At 37.1% G+C, this 19,207-nt stretch overlaps 1 protein-coding gene across 4 annotated transcripts; it reads right to left on the minus strand.

Annotated features, from left to right (window-relative positions):
* Positions 1 to 5,153: 5,153 nt before the first annotated feature.
* On the minus strand, positions 5,154 to 17,156 carry LOC18437024 (myosin heavy chain-like protein). Of its 4 annotated transcripts, none has more exons than XM_088854334.1 (4): positions 16,556 to 17,156; positions 16,341 to 16,431; positions 10,201 to 10,317; positions 5,154 to 9,885 (listed from the first exon to the last, which is right to left on the minus strand). In XM_088854334.1, the coding sequence occupies exon 4, from the start codon at positions 9,723 to 9,725 to the stop codon at positions 5,337 to 5,339; it is 4,389 nt and encodes a 1,462-aa protein (XP_088710460.1). In that variant the 5' UTR covers positions 9,726 to 9,885; positions 10,201 to 10,317; positions 16,341 to 16,431; positions 16,556 to 17,156; the 3' UTR covers positions 5,154 to 5,336. The 4 variants fall into 4 exon arrangements, with proteins under 4 accessions (XP_088710460.1, XP_088710451.1, XP_088710466.1 ...); XM_088854325.1 differs by having other exon boundaries at positions 5,154 to 9,889; XM_088854340.1 differs by having other exon boundaries at positions 10,201 to 10,321; positions 16,385 to 16,431; positions 16,556 to 16,946.
* Between the last annotated feature and the right edge of the window lie 2,051 nt (positions 17,157 to 19,207).

Consider the following 19,207-nt stretch of genomic DNA (forward strand, 5'->3'; position numbering starts at 1 on the left):
AAATGCTACTACGCATCACACTATAGGACTCAATGAGCCCATTAAAAATTGAAGAAGTTGTTCTTGTTGGATATAACTGTTGAGATTTCTAAGTGCCCCACAAGAACATGGGGTAAAAGAAGTGAGAGAGGCTAATTCATCCCATTTTTTTTTTAAATTGTGTGAAGTAAGAGGAAACTAAGAGTTAGTCTTATTTGAAGGTGGCTAAAAACTTCTTGAATTTATAAAGTTGTGGGGCATTGCTAGATGAAAAATGATCTCACAGATCAGTCCACACTTAATGCGCATTAAACGCAAAGACAACACTCTTTTGACAAGGCATTAAAAAGCCAAGACAAAATCATATAATCACATCTCTCCTATAAGGAAAAAGATGGAGAAGAAAGCTCTGGTTTAGATAGAATTCCAACAATAAAGGGCAGCTTGTTTTAGCACTTGGGCCCATGCGCATGGAATGAGCCCAGGTAGAATAACTCTCTCCTGCCCTTGTGAGAGGATGCGAAACAAGAAAGTCCCTAGACTATCGGCATGATGTAAAAAAAAAGGGGGATTGATTTTCATTCGAAGAATCTACGGTGGTATTTTTATTGATATCATTCATGGCTCACAAAACCTTGAAGAAAGAGGAAGTGCAGTAGCGTGGAGTCTATTTAATTTGTAGGGTGTGTGATATCATGTGACACCAAGACAAGTAGATGTTAGATTTTTTGGTTTGAAACAATGCTTAAGTGTATTTCAAAACAACAATATGGTTTAATAGTTCTTTCCTAAACTGTTTTGTAGAGAGAGAAAGATGTGGGTTTGAGTCCCACATTGAAGAAGAGAGAGTTTATTGAGCTGTATTTAAGAGCACACATTCCCATTCAATCTACTTTAGTACAAATGAGAGAAAAGATGTTTGTTCGGAGCACGCAAAGTATGTGATGTGCACGCATACGTGCACATGTGTTTACGTGTGCATGGATGCAAGGGCACTTAATGACGCACTTTACACTTCACACACTCATTCGGCGCATGAGGCGACGTCCCTCGTCCGAACGACAATCATCTAGTTGTTGATAAGTGGGACATCCAACGGTCATCTAGCCATTGATGAGATGGAGGCTCGTAACAACAGCCATCAAGTACATGTAACATGTAGTTGTTGGCGGTACATGTAACCACCAATACACTAAATGAGCAAGTGCATGTAACTTGTACCTATTAGGGGTAACTATCACAACACAAAATGCACAGCCTCTTGGTGCTCTATAATAAGGGTCCTCTTAGCCATTAGAGCTCAATACTTTGAACAATTTTTTGGCCTCTCAACAACACACCATTCTCTCCAATTCCAAGGAGACAAAGCAGTGGGTTGACCTCTCTCTCTCTCTACTTGATTTTGTCTCTTTCTCTCTCGAAACTATCAAGACTTTGGTGCTTTCTGTGTGGGTTTTAAGCTCGGGTGCATAAAGCTTAAGATCATCAAAAGACCTCTCTGTTTTTCTATATCCCGATGACAAATTGCCCTTCTTATGCACAGCAAAAAAAATATCAAAGGGGGGCAAATATTGTCTTAAGATATCGTTCCTGCATTCCCTAAAACAAGAAGAGTTTGAGCCTTTAACTTTTTTCGAAATTGTACAATTTTTTACCCCCATTTTACCCACCAATTTTCAAATAGTAGATAGAGAGAGAAGAATCTCAGCTTAAAATGAAATGCAGCAACCGCAGAAAAACCAAAACCGGCCAGAAAAATCACCAATAATTTGTTTTACGGCAACAATGAGAGGAAACAAAAACTCCGGCAAAAACCCTGCTAAAATCAATTACAGAGAAAGAGCGGCAAATGTAAAGAGGGAGATGGAAAGGGATGCAAACGTAAATGGGGAGCTGTAAATTTTCTAAAATCTGTTAGATATTTGCATGAGAGATGGGAAGGGATGCAAGCTTTCAATGTATGAGGGAGATAATGGTTGCCAAAAAAAATAGGAAGACTAACCTCAATAAGCTTTTACATCAAGGTGAGAGTGTGACATAATTAGTCTTTTGAGAAGGTAACGGTTCATTTTAATACCATGTTAAATTTTAGAACAAATTTTTATAAAACTATTTTTTAATAATTATATTTTACTCAAATCGTAAGGTATTTATAGAAGATACAAGAGGTTGTAATGTCTTGATTGTAGAGATCTATCTAACAAAAATAAAAAATGTACAATGCTTATTCTATTATATTACAAAGTGTACAAAAATTGAAATTCAAATCTGAAATTTCAATTTAAAATTTTTGATTACTCTCAGCATTCCAGCAACCGACCTTCTCTGGGAATTGATTTTGTTACTCTCTCCCATTCACTCTTGCTCTTTAGAAAGGAGAGAGTAGGGGGAGGGTGGTCCGAATTTCTTCATTGTGCTCCTATGTTGCAATGTGTGAGAGAGAGAGACGTGCACTGCTGGTAGGCGCACATATGAGTGCGTGCCTGTGTACAAGCATGGCAAGAACTAGTGTTTAAAAGCCGAATTGAGTGGACGAACACCAGTTCCTAGTAGGGCTGCCAACGGGCCGTGCCCGGTCTGGTCTGAGGTCTGGTAAGGCCCAAAACTGCCTAGGACTGGCCCGGAAATGTAACAATAAGGCCAGGCCAGGCTGTTAAGACTCTATTGGGCTGGCCCAGCCCATTCAGAAGCCTCTTTTATTATTATTTTTATTTTTATACCACTTTTCAAACTTTTCTTGGTAATAAACCAAAAAAGCATATGCTAAAATATTTTTTAGAGAGAAAATGAGTTTCTAGAGAGAATGAGTTTAGACAAAGAGATTCAGTTTTTAGATAAAGAAAGAGATTGTGTTTTTAGAGAGAATGGGCATTTAGAAAGACATAGAGCTTGGGTTTTTAAAGAGAATGAAATATTGGGCTTCTAGAGAAAGAGCATCAGTTTTTCGAGAGAGAAAGATTGAGTTTCTAGAGAGAGAATAGAGTTTTAGATATAGAAATAAATTGGGTTTTAAAGAGAGATTGGGTTTCTATAGAGAGAATGATTTTTTAGAACTATTGGATTTTTAGAGAGAGAAAATGGGTTTTAGAGAGACAAGAGAGAGAATTGGTTTTTAAATAGAGAGAGATGTTGGGTTTCTAAAGAGATATAATAGGTTTTTAGAGAGATAAAAAGAGATGGAGTTTTTAGAGAGAGAAAATGGGTTCTTAGAGAGAGTAAGAGATATTGATTTCTAGAGAGAATGGATTTTAGTGAGATAAAGAGAGTTTCAGTTTTTAGAGAAAGAGAATGGGCTTTTAGAGAACGCAATAGAGATTGGGTTTCTAGAGAGAGATTGAATTTTTAGAGGTAGAAAAAGAGATTGGGATTATTAAGAAATAAAGAGAAATTGGGTTTTTAAAGAGGTGGATTTTTAGAAAGAGAGAGATAGGTTTTTAAAAAGAAAGAGAACGAATTTTTAAAAAAAGAGATTGGGTTTCTAGAGAGAATGTGTTTTTATAGAGAAAATGACATATTGAGTTTCTAGAGAGGGAAAATGGATTTTAAATTTTTTTTAAATATTTTAACATTTATTTATTTTATTGGAAAAATATACAATGAGATCATTTATCTTTAATACAAGATGGTCACGATTAATTTTGACCATCAGATGTGAAGTTATTTATTCTATTGACCAAGCTCAAATTCTAAATGAAATTTTCTCGAACTTTGTGACACACCCAAGCTTTTAATTTTCACATCGGATGGTTGTACATAATTGTAACCACCTTATATAAAAAGTACATGGTCTCATTGTATGCAGTCCCTATTTTATTTTATTTTTTTGGTTTACTACAAACAAAGAAAATTTGAAGAACGAAGATTTAAAAAAATAAAAAAATAAAAAAAAATCTAAATGGGCCAGACCATGCTTTTATTTGGGCCGGATCACAGTCTTTTCGGGCTAGCCAAGCTAACTAGACCCATTGAGCACATTTTTGGACTTTTTCCAGGCCATTTTCAACCCCACGGACCATTAACAGCCCTAGTTCCTAGTCGACCTGGTCATCCGCCGACTCGGACCTTTGCCTCATTCGGCTCATCAAATAAATAAATTTGAAATATTAAAAAAAAATTAAACATAAAAATGAATTGATCTATGAATAAAGATTGACATATATGTTAACATAGAGAATACTCTCAAAGAGTGTTTTGGAGAGCCATCCAATTGATCATTTTGACCTTATGAGATGTGGATAACAAATTTTGAAAAAAATTGTAAAAAGAATTAACGAAAAAAACAAAAAATTTAAGAACCGAATACAAATTTTGAAAAAAATTGCAAAAAATTGACCAAAATTCAGTTTTCCTGATTTTTCGGTTTGATTCCAAAAATTTGCTATTGGTTTTATAGATCAATATGATAGAAGCATCGTGGGATAAAATTGTATGAATTTGATGAAAGAATGAGAAAAATCGAAGATTTTCTTTTTATTTAGGGTTCAAAGACCCTGAAAAGTTGGAATCTCGATTTCTTGTTTTTGCTTTTCATCCAACAAATTGATGTGGGGTTTTGACAAAGGGATTACACATGATTGATTTGGAACAAGTTACGAGTTTTCTGGTTAAAAGTCGATAGAAAAATTGAAAGAATGGCGAATTTATTGTTTAGGGTTTAAGAAACATTTTTTTTTTATGAGAAACCCTTGTCAAAATCTCAAATCTATCCAATAAACTAATTTTGGATAAAAGAATAGGGCGTTAGATGATTGATTTTGGAGAAAAATAGCAATAGATCAATTATTATTGATCACAAAAGTTCAAAAAACCCTAAAATCTGTGGTTTTTATGAGGTTAAGGCCTTAAACAATCAAAGTAAAATTGCACCTTCAAATAATGTAATACTAGAAATCTATATGATGGCTTAAAAACTTACTTTCATCTCTCGTTATAAAATTTATAACTTCGAAAATGTTAGATTTTTATAACTTCAAAAATAGTACAAATCTAACAGATCTATGAACACTCGAAAATTGACCGTTCAAATGGCACTATTTCCTACACTTGAAATCTATTTTTTATCATGTCCATGCATCTTGAAGTTGGGATGATCGATTTAAGGATTTTTTTAACATTGAATGAACCTTTCTAGAGAAATTTTGAGGTGCCTTAATTTGATTGTTTAGGACTGACCGTCATATAAACTTTTTTCATAAATAAAACTAGGAGGTTTTTTTCCAAAACCAGCGATAACTCAGTACCTTGCTAATCATAAATCTAGCTAGAAAGAATACCTGCACACCGCTTATTCAGTATGAAAAAATTGAATTGTGCAATGATAGGGACTGAGAAGTAGAGAGGAATACACCAAAGACGAGTCAAGAGGAGGCGGGCCCCGAGGTCACCCTAGTGATTCGTGCCAATAACGGGTCCCTCCCCCAGGACACCCTAGTGACTCGGGCCAATAACAGGTCCCTCATATGGTTATAGTTGTCCCGGTGGTGTTCAATCGCGAGACAGAGCTGCCTTATCGCTTCTCGTTTCTGGTCATCCTTCGCCAACCCTACCTCTTTCAATCCCTCAACCTTCTCCTCCAACTCCTTGAGCTCTCTCTCCATAGCCTCTCTCGCCTTTATCTCTCTAGCAATTGCAGTGTTTGCTTTCTCTCTCTCTCTATCCTTACCCCTCATCTCTTCTTCCAGGCATTGAATCTTCTGGTGCAATTGCTTGCGCTCCTGTTGTAACTTCCCAACATCATCATTGGCCTGCTCCACAATCTTCTCTAAGTCCGCAATCATCCCATCGTGTGTTGCAACCTCCTCGATGTACAGCACTCTCTCTTCCTCCATAGACTTTCTCTCTCTACCCCATGCATCTTTAGCTTCCTCGTTCACTCGATCCCTCTCCCTTAGTTGCTCTTCCATGCCTTCAAGCATCGATTCCAATTGCTGGTGCACCTCCTGTAACTTCCCCACCTCCATTTTCAACTCCGCAACCTCCTTCTCCAATTCCCCAATGTTTCCCTCGCATTCCAACACCCTCTTCTTCAGCAGCTCACACTCTTGTGTCATAGTCTTTCTCTCTCCATCCATTAAAGCTTTTGCTTTCTCTCTCTCTCTCACACTTTCCCTCAAGTCCTCTTCCAACGCTTGGAGTTTCTGACTTGAGTGCTCGCGCTCCTCTCTCAACTTCCCAACCTCCTCTTTCATAAGTTGAAGTTCTTCAGATAACCCCAAGATCTCTGCTTCGAGCTTCTTGGTGCTGTCTTGTAATCTAACATTCTCTTCTCGTAGCCTCTTAGCCTCCTCTCCAAGTTCAATTGCTTTGGTTTCCTGCTCTTTCTTGGCACTCTGTAATATTCTAGTGTTCACCTCTATCATTCCAAGTAGTTCCTCTTTCTCTTGAAGCTTCTGGTGTAATTGCTTGCACTCCAGTTGAAACTTCCCAACCTCATCATTGGCCTGCTCCACCTTCTTTTCCCATTCCACAATCATCCCGTCATGTGTTGCAACCTCCTCGATGTACAGCACTCTCTCTTGCTCCATAGACTTTCTGTCTCTATCCCATGCATCTTTAGCTTCCTCGTTCACTCGATCCCTCTCCCTCAGTTGCTGTTCCATGCCTTCAAGCATCGATTCCAATTGCTTGCGCACCTCCTGTAACTTCCCCACCTCCATTTTCAACTCCACAACCTCCTCCTCTAATTCCCCAATGTTTCCCTCGCATTCCAACTCCCTCTTCTTCAGCAGCTCACACTCTTGTGCCATAGTTTTTCTCTCTCCATCCATCAAAGCTTCTGCTTTCTCTCTCTCTCGAACACTTTCCCTCAAGTCCTCTTCCACCCCTTGGAGTTTCTGACTTAAGTGCTCACGCTCCTCTCTTAACTTCCCAACCTCCTCTTTCATGAGTTGAAATTCTTCAGATAACCCCAAGATCTCTGCTTCCAGCTTCTTGGCGCTGTCTTGTAATCTAACATTCTCTTCTCGTAGCCTCTTAGCCTCCTCTCCAAGTTCAATTGCTTTGGTTTCCTGCTCCTCCTTGGCACTCTGTAATATTCTAGTGTTCGCCTCTATCATTCCAACTAGTTCCTCTTTCTCTTGAAGCTTCAGGTACAATTGCTTGCACTCCTGTTGTAACTTCCCAACCTCATCATTGGCCTGCTCCACTTTCTTCTCCCATTCCACAATCATCCCGTCATATGTTGCAACCTCCTCGATGTACAGCACTCTCTCTTGCTCCATAGACTTTCTCTCTCTATCCCATGCATCTTTAGCTTCCTCCTTCACTCGATCCCTCTCCCTCAGTTGCTCTTCCATGCCTTCAAGAATCGATTCCAATTGCTTGCGCACCTCCTGTAACTTCCCCACCTCCATTTTCAACTTCGCAACCTCCTTCTCCAATTCCCCAATGTTTCCTTCGCATTCCAACTCCCTCTCATTCAGCAGCTTACACTCTTGTGCCATAGTCTTTCTCTCTCCATCCATCAAAGCTTCTGCTTCCTCTCTCTCTCGAACACTTTCACTCAAGTCCTCTTCCACCCCTTGGAGTTTCTGACTTAAGTACTCACGCTCCTCTCTTAACTTCCCAACCTCCTCTTTCATGAATTGAAGTTCATCAGATAACCCCAAGATCTCTGCTTCGAGCTTCTTGGTGCTGTCTTGTAATCTAACATTCTCTTCTCGTAGCCTCTTAGCCCCCTCTCCAAGTTCAATTGCTTTGGTTTCCTGCTCCTCCTTGGCACTCTGTAATATTGTAGTGTTCGCCTCTATAGTTCCAAGTAGTTCCTCTTTCTCTTGAAGCTTACTAGAACACACCCCAAGCTCATTTCTGAGCCTGATTATCTCAGCTTCTCTCTCTTCTACTCTTCTCTCTAAGTCTTTGATTGAGGCATGTCTATTATCCAACTCAAGCCTCAGATCATATACATGGTTTTCTCTTTGCGCCAATTCTGCCTTGAGTTTCTCCTGCTCGAGCTTAGAGATCTCGATGGTTTTACCTAGCCTCTCTGTCTCAGCTTCTCTCTTAGCCACACTTCTCTCCAAATCTTTTAATGAGCCATGTGCAGTGTCCAGTTTAGTAATCAAATTGGAAACATTTTTTTGTCTTTCTATCAATTGTGTCTCGAGTTCCTCATTCTTGCACTTAAACATATCAATAGTCCCACATAGCTCCTCTATCTTAGCTTCTTTCTGTTCCACAAGTGTCTCCAATTCTTTGATCGAGCCATGTCTAGTGTCCAGTTTGAGGCTCAGATCTGTTACAATTGTTTCCTTTTCTGCAACTTCTGTCTTGAGTTTCTCATTCTCGCTTTTAGAGATCTCAATGGTTTTAGATAGGCTAGCTAACTGCCCTTCAAGGTCTAGGATCCGCGTCACCTTGGAGTCGAGTTCAATTCTTAGTTTCTGTTCTGTTTCGACCAATTCCTTGTGCTTGGATAGGGTCTCATTCAGAACTTCAAGCTGTTTATCTACTTCTGTGATATACCTTGTCTTCAACACTAAATCATACTCCATTATCTTTATCCTCTTTGCAACCTCTTCTCCTTCCTTCTTATGCTTCATAATCAATGTTGCTATTTCATTTCTCAGTATCACATTCTGCATGTCCATCGATTCCAAATCTGCTTTAAATTTCCTTGCCATCTCGAGCTGCTCTTTCTTGTGATTTGAGAGGGTTTCGTTTAGACTTGTGAGTTTGTCTCCTAGTTCTAGTATCCGGCTCTGATTCAATTCAAGGTCTTCTCTTATTTTATCTCTCTCCTTTGTAACCCTCAATTTTTCGCTTTCATGATTTGCATTTGCTTCATTTAGGCTGGCAAGCTTGTCTTCTAATTCAAGGCTCCAGCTCCCTTTCAACTGTAGTTCTTCTTTCATTCTCTCTCTCTCCTCACTCATCTTCAGCCCTTCAGTTTCATGCTTTGCAAGGGCTTCATTAAGATCTGCAAGCTGCTCCTCTAATTCAAGGATCCGGCATCCTTTTAACTCTAGCTCTTCTTTCATTATCTGTCTCTCCTCAGTCATCCTCAGTCCTTCAGATTCATGCTTTGAGAGAGTTTCATATAAACCAGCAAGCTTGTCTTCCAATTCAAGGATCCGGTTCCCCTTTGACTCCAGATCTTGTCTCAGTTTCCACTGGTACTCAACCATCTTCAGTTCTTGTTGTTTGTACGTTTCAAGAGTCTCTGTCTGGGCAACAAGTCGGTCTCTAAATTCTAGGATCTGGTTCCCCATCGAGAATAATTCTTCTCTTATTTTCTTTTCTTCTTCTGTCCTCTTCACTTCTTCGCTTTCATGCCTCGAGATTGTCTGATGGAGGCCAGCAACCTTGACTTCCAGTTCCAGTATCCGGCTCCCCTTAGATTTATAATCTTTCATCAACTCTTCTCTCTCCGTACTCATCTTTGACTTTTCAAGTTCATGATTTGAGAGGGCCCTTGCAAGCTGGTCTTCTAGATCCATGACCCGTTTCCCTTTGGACTCTAAATCTTCAACCCATTTTTCTTCTTTCTTCGCCATGATCTTCTGTGCATCCTCGTGGTTAGAGAGAGATTCACGAAGGCCCACAAGTTGGTCTTCCAGTTTCTGGATTTGATTATCTTTGGAGCCCAAATCTTCACTGAAACTTCCCTCCATCTTCTGCTTTTCCTTTCTGTGCTCTGAGACAAGACCCGCATTCTGTTCTTCTAGTTCACGAATTCGGACCTCTTTCATTTGTACATCTTCTTTCATTTTCTCTTCTTCCTCTGTCATTGAAGAAATTTTATCCATTAATTTCTTTATCTCCTCGTTGAGGGCTTTCTTCTCCTGTTCCAATTTGCGATTAATTTCCTTGTAAGGTTTGGTCCCCGAGTCTGAATCTGAAGAACTAGAGCCAGATGAGCTGCCATTGCTCTTTCTGCCAGAGGAGTGCTGGGAGTTCTTCTCATGCCTGCCTGCCAGTTGAGCAAGTTGGGAGACAATTTTAAGATACAAGACCAGCGTATGAAGCGCAAAAGGTAGTAATCACATGATATGAATACACAATAGAGGGTAACATGGCATAGTAAAATATGCATTTTTATGGGTTAGTATGATCAGCCATTGTATATCATATCATCATTATGATTTCAGGCTAAAATGCACAGATTCTATATTTTGTAAAAGATTTTAAGGCTTTGAAAGTGTGGGTATTGATGCAAAAAACCCACAATCTCTCGATGCTATCATAATTTTCTCTGGATTCTACAAAAAGAGTTTCTATTACCTTCGAAGTTTTCTTCCAGCTCCCTTTCAGATTCACTCATCTTTTAGCTTTGTTTCAGCTGTCAACTCTATCTTTGATCAAGTGCTCAATATCAAGAAATTCAGAACAATGAAAGTACTACCTGCATGTAAACAAGAACTCTAAACTCATACAGGTTTGGAAAAAAGAATAAATAAATAACATCTGACTCAATGCTCAATACCACCATAGTACAAAAATTCTACACAGTGCAGAAGAACATTACAACCGAGTGATCATTACAATCAACTCTCTTGAACAAAAGAGAAAACATAAATTATATGATAACCAAGAAGTGCAGCACAGTACCCACAAAATACCAGCCAAGATAGCAAGTTTAGCAAGCAAAAACATTTACACCAAAGGCAAAACGGCTAGGTGTTGCCTAATAAGGCTGCCTCTGTAAGTGTGTGAGTGTGTGTGAGAGAGAGAGAGAGAGAGAGAGAAACCAGCTGTCAAAATGATAAGTAGGGAACTATTATAGACAGGAGTGGGCAGCAAAATCAAAAGGGGAAAGCGATCTGGAGCTCTGGCCAAAGAACAAAAAAAAATTCACTGAGCATAGTATCCAGATCTGCTTCACAGTTTGTAGCCTAATTTCATCCCTGCAGTACATTATGTGGGAGAGAGATAGATCACATCCAAATAAAGCATGAGAAACCGGGGGACATCGGTCTGGAGCTCTGGCCAAAGAAAAAAAACATTCACTGAGCAGAGTATCCAGATTTGCCTCACAGTTTGTAGCCTAATTTCACCCCTGCAGTACATTATGTGGTAGAGAGATAGATCACATCCAAATAAAGCTTGAGAAAACAGAGCAAAGAGCAGGTGGTGGAACACAAGGGAGGATAGGTAAGCCAGAAAGTTGGTTAGCAGGGGGAAGCAACTAATGATGGAGAGCATGGATCAAATATGAACAGGTGGGAAATGGCTCAACCAGTAACACAAATAAATGCTAGCAGGGTTGGCAGAGACAAGAAAGCTTAAAGACCAAGTAGAACTTAAAGAGAGCTGATTAATGTTCAAGGTGGACTGGACCTCCATCAAAACATATTTTTATTGGCTGCACTCAGAATGTAAATGTCATCCTTTCTATCGGTAACTGCAAAAATAATGATAGGAGTGGGAGGTGGCAAAATAGTGAAGTCACAACAAAAACTGCGAGCTTATGTGCGAGATAACCTGATTTGAACAATAAAAGAGTCAAAGATATCTATCCACAACTTCAAGATTAACCAGGAGAAGATTAGGATTATCTATTTCCCACTGATCATACTGTAAACAAACCTCCCACCATACAGAAACTGTAGATCATCAGTATGCATGTGTGTGCTTGGAATCCCATTATTCAAGGCTCGCATGTTGATCATCAGTATGCAAGTGCTATGCGTATGGCTCACAATCATTAGGCTTCAAAACACAAGGAAACCACTCTTAATAATTCAATTCATTCTATATATGACACATCTGAGGAGGCATTATTAATTGGAATTTTAGTCGAAAAAATTCCATTAATTTTTCATGGAATTTCACAATCCTATCCTTTTTCACATGAAAAATAACAATTTCACATGTTTGTCCCCACAATCTAATGCACTTAAAGTAAGTAAATGAAAAGATGTACTCTGCCCAGAGCTTAAGGCTGAAGTAATATCCACACATGGTATGAAACATGAGGCAATATATTCATTTTGACCAGTGGGTCGCCGTAAGAACCCATCCACATTTGACAAAAGTTGTTAGTTTTGCCAAATTTAACATGGATCTCATAAAAATCAATTAATCAAATCCACCCTATTGTTTCTGAGAAAAGGAAGAATACGACTTCCATACAATTTTCCAAGTTCTTTTTGACAACTTATATGAGTTCTCATTTGAATGACAATCTGAATATGAAGTACTACCCCAGCAATATATCCCAACTTGCATGATATTGCACTATGGTCGTTAACCTGAAAACTTAGACTCCAAGAAGATTACAAGGATTATGCTGATCATATTGTCCAATGTCTCAACAGATAGATCCTGAACCATTTAGGATTGAATATGCTGAAAAAAAAGGGGCCTCTAATTGTAAGCTTGTGCCATTCATAGCTAGTCAAGTGCAATAATCAATTGGTAATGATTGACAAGGTTCACTATAGTTGATTGCAGGCTTGCAGCAAACATAGTATTGGAAAAACAACAAGTTATCTGTCATTGAAGATGACTCATTACAGAAAAGTGGTTTGGAAGTAAATTTACCTCAGAATCACTAGACTAAAATTTACCTCAGATAATTAGACTAGAAGTCCCTTCCCCGATGGTATGGCCAGTCAATTTATGAGGTCTCACAAGACATCAACATAATGTCACTATGAGAATGATAAGGTGCATCAAATATTTTTAAGGATTGTTTTGTGTCTCCATCTTTCATATGATAACTTACTCTGATGCTTATTGTTATGGTTGTTTCTGATAGATTAATCAACTATATTTTGCACTTTAGGAATTGGGTTTCTGCTTGAGTGGCTGGCAGCTAATGCTTAGCAGCGCTACGTCTCTTGGTCCATATCTAATTACATGTAAAAGAAAACTATATTTTGCACTCTCTTGGTCCATATCTAGTTACACGTAAAAGCAAGCACCAACCAGTTGCCATGTCCCCTGTTGAGTCTAAGCAGAGCATCAATGTCCTCTTTCGAATTCAAGCACCATACCCATGTCTATTATTGATGGTTTGGAGCAAGGGATTACTAGAAGGAACTGGAATAACTATTCCCTCTTCCACGGCCTTATATTGTGACAATAAAAGTGTACTTGATAGTAGAATATCTAACATACCACAAGTGTGACCCAGTTCTCAAATTTTTTTTTAACCAAATTGCAGACATCTTCATCCTAACCCCCTGCATCCACAGAAAATATCAAATTGCAGGCTTCTTCACCAAAGAAAAAGGAAAGTCAGGTTTACCTTTTTGACTTAAAAGCTTGGAATGCTGGCTCATATACCACCTTGAGGCCAAAGAGGAGGATTGTTATAGTATGAAGTCTTTTGTAACATTCGTTTGTTTTATTTGTGTGATTAGAGTGCTAGTATCATTGTTTCCTGCCCATCCTTTGCTACCCCGAAACGAGGCAGCCTATCTATTATAGTGTTTGCTTCTTCAGGAAAAAAGTAAAATTCCCAGATACAACAAGAAGAAAGTAGTTCTCCAAATGATGAATAATGAATTTAGTCGAAGATAAAGAAGAAAAAAGTTGGTCCCTGATTTCCCTAGAATCCCTATGGCCTCCAGGCGACTCTGAAGATCTAATTACTCCAAGCAAAGAAAGGAAAAGAACATGGTAAAGGATGGTTCAGGAAGAACTAGCCAAATAAAAATAACACCAAGTTATAGTTTTAAAGACCAGATACTCATTGATGCAATAAATTGCCACATTCCAAGGGTTTATGAAATGTTTAAGGCGAAATTTGGGTTCCTAACTACTAACCGTCCCTAGCAGCAACTTCAAGGATATAAAAAGTTATAAACAAAGAAAACAGAAGCAGCGGTCTTTCATTCACTCAATATTTTCTGCCAAGCACAACACAACCAAACATTTTTTTTAACATCTTCAAGAAAGAGTGGTTATGTGAAAAATGCTGAAAAAAAAAGTCTCACCTAAGATCCAAATCATCCATCAAATTTTCAGCAGCTAATTATTAAAAATATGTCAATCTTTATGGATATTATCATTCTTATAAAACAAACCACAACCCAACCAAATTGTCTCTGTTTGCAATAAGTTACTTATATTTAATGAATGTATCCATATATATTTCATCCATTCCAAATATCAGACACAGTTTAGCATGCTAAATAGTTGACAATGATGTGTAACTTTGAATTCCTAGTACTGCTTCAATACTTGGATCAGAGACTAAATCAATTCATTCGAAGTGTAAATTTGAAATGCTAGTACAGCTCCAATACTTGGATCGGTAACTAGATCAATTCATGAGAAGCCATATTGGTAATATTACTTCATCAAATGCCGTTATAATCACTGGCAGGCAAGTCGAATTGCCATAGCCAAAGAAAAAGGAGAGAACAGTGAGAGATAGGAAGTCATCGGGTGGCATGTAGGAGAGAGAGAGACTGTTGCCAGGAAATCAAGTCAGTGAAGAGACTGGCACAAGTTAAAAATGAATGTCTTTTTTTCTTAATATGTTCAAAATGAATGTTGTTGTTTAGGATTTATAAAGAGAGAGCGAACGTGTGTATATATATATATATATATATATATATATATATATATATATATATATATATATAGGAGAGAGAGAGAGGACAAGCAGGTTAAAATCTGCCATCCCATCTACTACAACGCAACACATCAAATTACAAATTATCTGGTTCCAGAGAGAGGGAGAGAGAAAAAGAGAGAAGGGGTAATATATTTGCATGAATCATCAAAAAGTTGGGATACAATACTTTCCCTAAGAAATTTGACATTCACAAACATCATAACAGCATGTTTCAGAATCAGAAAATAAAAATTGGGGGATTGCCATAAAAGCAACTAAGAATATGACCAACAAACAGTTTACATGATTTTACATTAGAGACAAGATAAATAATCTGACTGTACATGAAGGCTTCAAATATCTATTATATCTCAACAGTTCCTCCATGCAGTGGTTTCTGAGTGTGCACAACTAAGTTCTAAAGATCAAGAATGCATTAAGGAACTAGTCTGTGGAAATTGGTCTACTTGCTTGATGAACGTTTTGACGTGAATAAGAATCTCAATAAGATCATAACCTTTTCAAATAGAGCTCAGAGATGACAAGCCTCCGATCTTTTTGTGCAAAACAAGCCAATGACCAAACTAACTTTTATAAATGACATGCAGAAGGAACTGATTAAATGATCCATATGAAGGCGAGAGTACAATCAATTCCAACAATGAAATTTTTTCATCTCAGATATCATACAAGAATAAGTGAAGGACAACAATCACCAATTTACAGGAAGGAAAATATCAGAAAGACCAATGAGCAAGATAACTATCAGAACAATATATGAACATGAATCAGGTAATATGCCAAGATTGTAGACAAGTACTGGTATTCAAAAATTTACAAGATTGAACTCCAAGGCTAAACGATGTATATTAAAACATAAATAAGAGCCCAAAATCAATAACACAATATTTCTTTTCAACATCAGTTTAGAGATCAGAAGAATGTCACCTCGGTACAGGTATCAGTCAAGTACAACGCTGATTGAATTAGGGGTCAGAAAAATGAGCAATTTCTATATATAATAGTCACAAAATCACGTTTTCTGCTTACAAAATGAAGCAAGAACTCAGAAAATTAAACTACGAAGCAGATAAACCCCAGAGATTAGAGGATATCTATACTTTCCAAAATAGAACTTTAATATTAGAGGAAATTAAAGTTTCTGCCAAGAATAACTATTAAAATGTACACCACTTACTACAGAAACCAACTTAAGAGATCAAATAATAGTTTAAATTTGAACACGGAAAGTTTGTTTCTAAAGAATGATTGGTTCGAAAAAAAACGACCCTGAAGCTCAGAAAAATAGCCATCCATTTTTAAAAAATAAACATAGGAAACTAGTGAATTGTATACAACTGTTTTCAATGTTACGTAATTGCATACATTATACTAATGAAAGATCGAAGGTTTATAAATTCAACTACGAATAATTGTACTCTATCAAAACACATACTTATGTCAAATCCTGTGTAAAGAATTTGACGAATGGTTGAGAAGAATAGCCCATTCTAACAAAATTAACATAAAAAATGAGATCTCTCCTACAACTCTGCAGAAATTAACTGACAAGAACCAGATGAATAACCTCGCTCTACATAAATCAATGTCAAGAACATAGAGATATTCATCAGAAACGCATGTCGACATAGACAAGGACACTAATTACTAGGGAAATGAACTTAGCCTAAAGAACAACTCCAAATGACTAATGGCCATGAAGCCCATGAGCTTCAAGACTAAGCTAATCACAAAGAAAGCAATACTGATATTTATTCACATAAGTTTAAAGATCAGAAGCAGTAACATCTCTACAACTATAATCTTGATTCTTGAATATCAGGAGAGCAACCTACTTTCTTTATTCGCTCATCTCAGTGATGTGTTGGACCAAACCTTGAAGAGAAGCATACTCCAGCCATGTCCAATCAGAGCTTAAGTCGCTGAGAACAAAGAAACGAGAAAATTACTTACTGCAAATGAAGGAAAAAGAAGATAATCCATCAATCGGTGAGAATTTTGCCAAAGAAGATGAAGAAAAGGCATGAAAAGCAAGATTTTAAAGACCTTGAAAACACCACGCATGGCGCGTTGTCAAAATAAATGCAAAAACCGCCAAGAAAACGGATGGATCCAAGCTATAAAGCTCTCTCTCTTTCTCTATCTATATGAAAGTATGCTTCGTCTCTTTCTCTTCTCTCTCTCTTTCTCTCTCTGTATGGAAGTATGCTTCGTCTCATTCTCTTCTCTCTCTCGTTGAGTGACTGTTTTTGAGAATGAATTCTCTGTCTAGGAATCCATTCTCTCTCTAGGAATCCAAAAAAACAGGGCAACAGAGCGGGAAATTAGAGGCCACTCTCTCTTTCTCTCTCTACAACAGGTGTCGTTCATTTGATTTCATGGCAAATTGGGGTTGGCATCTGAGTAGCTGAGCTGCCATTTAACCTCACTTTGTCTTGCCTGCATTCGAACCAAATCCTTCGTCGGACAGCGCGATTCCACAGGATTTATTACCAAGATGCCCTGCATTTTGTCATGAAATTTTCCCAACTATCCTTTGCCTTTCAAGATTTTGTCATTTTGAGAGGCCCGCGCTCCACCAAACCCCATGGGAAAAGGTAGGGAGTTTAAAATTCGAAGAAGAGGAATTCGAGGGAATTATTTGAACAAGAGGAATTCGAGGGAATTATTTGAATAAGAGGAATTCGAGGGAATTATTTGTGGTCGGTCGTGGGACCTCTAATGAAACATGAGGTTGAGGCTTTTGCCACATGTTTTTCTTAAAAGATAAAATTTGGAAGTTCAGATTTTGGAACTGGTTCGGAAAAACTCGGCCAGCCAAACTTGTCAGGTATCTGGATAGTCTGACTTAGGGATCTTAAAAAAAATTTAAAAAATCTAAAGAAATCTATTTTAATATTTTATTTTATATTTTTATTATTTTGATAGAGATTGAAGTATTTTTATTGTGAATACTTATTTTTATATTTTTCATTCTTTTTGGATTATTTTCAAAATATATTATAATAGTGTATTATAATTGTATGAGTTATACTATATTATATTATTATAACAATAGTTATAACTATTTATATTATATTATAATAAATAATAACTATTTATATTATATGATAATAAATAGTATTATACAATAGTAATAACTATTTTAATAGGTATATAAATACAATTATAATAGTTATAATAATAGTAAGGAAAAATGTTATATAAGGTTTCAACTTTATAATGTAGAGCTACGGATGCATCTCAAAATCCATTGCAAAATGTAGTTTTAATGTTGAAAAACCCTTTGATTGATCATCTCGACATCGAGGTCAATGACCATGAAAAGTAAAAAGATTTTAAGTCTTATAAATAGTGCATTTTACAACATATTATTTGCATCATCCATTTTCAAGATTTTCATATGTTTATAAATCTATTGGAATTTCAACATATTACCTTTACAGCTACGGATGCATCCATATGCCAACTGCACCCTAATAGTAATAGTAGTTAACAATAGTAATAACTATTAATATTATATTATAATAAATAGTATCATACAATAGTAATAAGTATTATAATAGGCATATTAATACAATTATAATAGTTATAATAATAGTAATAGTAGTTATTAGTTATACACTATTGTATTATGTTACTATTATAATATTATAACTATTATAGTTGTAGCTATTATAATAGTAATAACTATTAGAGTTGTTATTATTATAATAGTTATAACTATTTGTATTATAGGTAGGTATTGTTATACTATTATAACTAATATTACTATCTTCACGTCACAAATTGATTTTTAAAAAATTCATTTTTAGTATTTTTTTAATGTCATTTAGATGTGTTTTGTTTAATTTTACTTTAAACATAATTTTCCTATTGTTTGGGATATTTTGCGTTTGCTGAAATTTTGTTGACACTTTTTAGCTTGACAAGACCCGACCCGACTAGGGGCGAGTAACTAAAACTTGGTCCGAGTCACTCGGCTCCGCCATGGCCTCGGTCCTTTCCCCAAGTCATGGTGTGGTATCTTCTTCTTCTTCTTTTTTTCCTTCTTTTTTTTTTACAGTCCAATTTGAAAAAGCACAAATTTTAACCTAACCGAGCATAGGACCGGCCATAGCGGAGATTAAGGGCCTAAATGGGTCCCTCGCGGTATAAATTTAGATCGCTCATCCAAATGGTCCGCCCTGGAGAAATTAGATAACCAAGAAATTACAAAGAAGAAATTGCATAAGAGGGCAATTCTGCGGTCTTCGAGAACTGGATCTTCCACATACCAATTCCTAATGAGAAAACACTGTAACAAGGGCATGCTTTTTCGATTAATTTTTTTTGTACATTTTGTATGCCATGCATTTTAGCTGTAGCACTTGGATGGGGGCTCTGCATCACTATTAATTCCTACAATTAATTAATGGAGAAATTGTTCAAAGAAAAAAAAATAAAAGAAAAGGTTGAGGGTAGATAATGGAAGTCTTCTGAGCGTGGCTTGTGACAACAGTTCACACAAGCTCCAAATCACGCCCTCTCCCCTCGTGATTTACAGTGTAACCACGTGCAATGTGGTCTCGAAAAGCATCTTGTACTTTTGCTCTCGGCAAAAGCGCTGCTGAAGAATTTTTTTTGTTTTTTTGAAAACTTTTACATCTACTTTGGAATGGGCAAGCTTTTTGAGCAGTGATCCAATGCAACCGTGCA

Source organism: Amborella trichopoda, chromosome 1 (assembly GCF_054954075.1).
Source record: "Amborella trichopoda isolate Santa Cruz 75 chromosome 1, AtrichopodaSantaCruz75HAP2 v2.0, whole genome shotgun sequence".
Classification (NCBI taxonomy): Eukaryota; Viridiplantae; Streptophyta; class Magnoliopsida; order Amborellales; family Amborellaceae; genus Amborella; species Amborella trichopoda.

Coding starts and splice junctions, on each gene's coding strand:
- LOC18437024 (XM_088854325.1), bottom strand. CDS start 10,240: ATGAGTGAATCTGAAAGGGAGCTGGAAGAAAACTTCGAAG. Junction 9,890..10,200: donor GCTGGAAGAAAACTTCGAAG/GTAATAGAAACT, acceptor CTCAACTGGCAG/GCAGGCATGAGAAGAACTCC.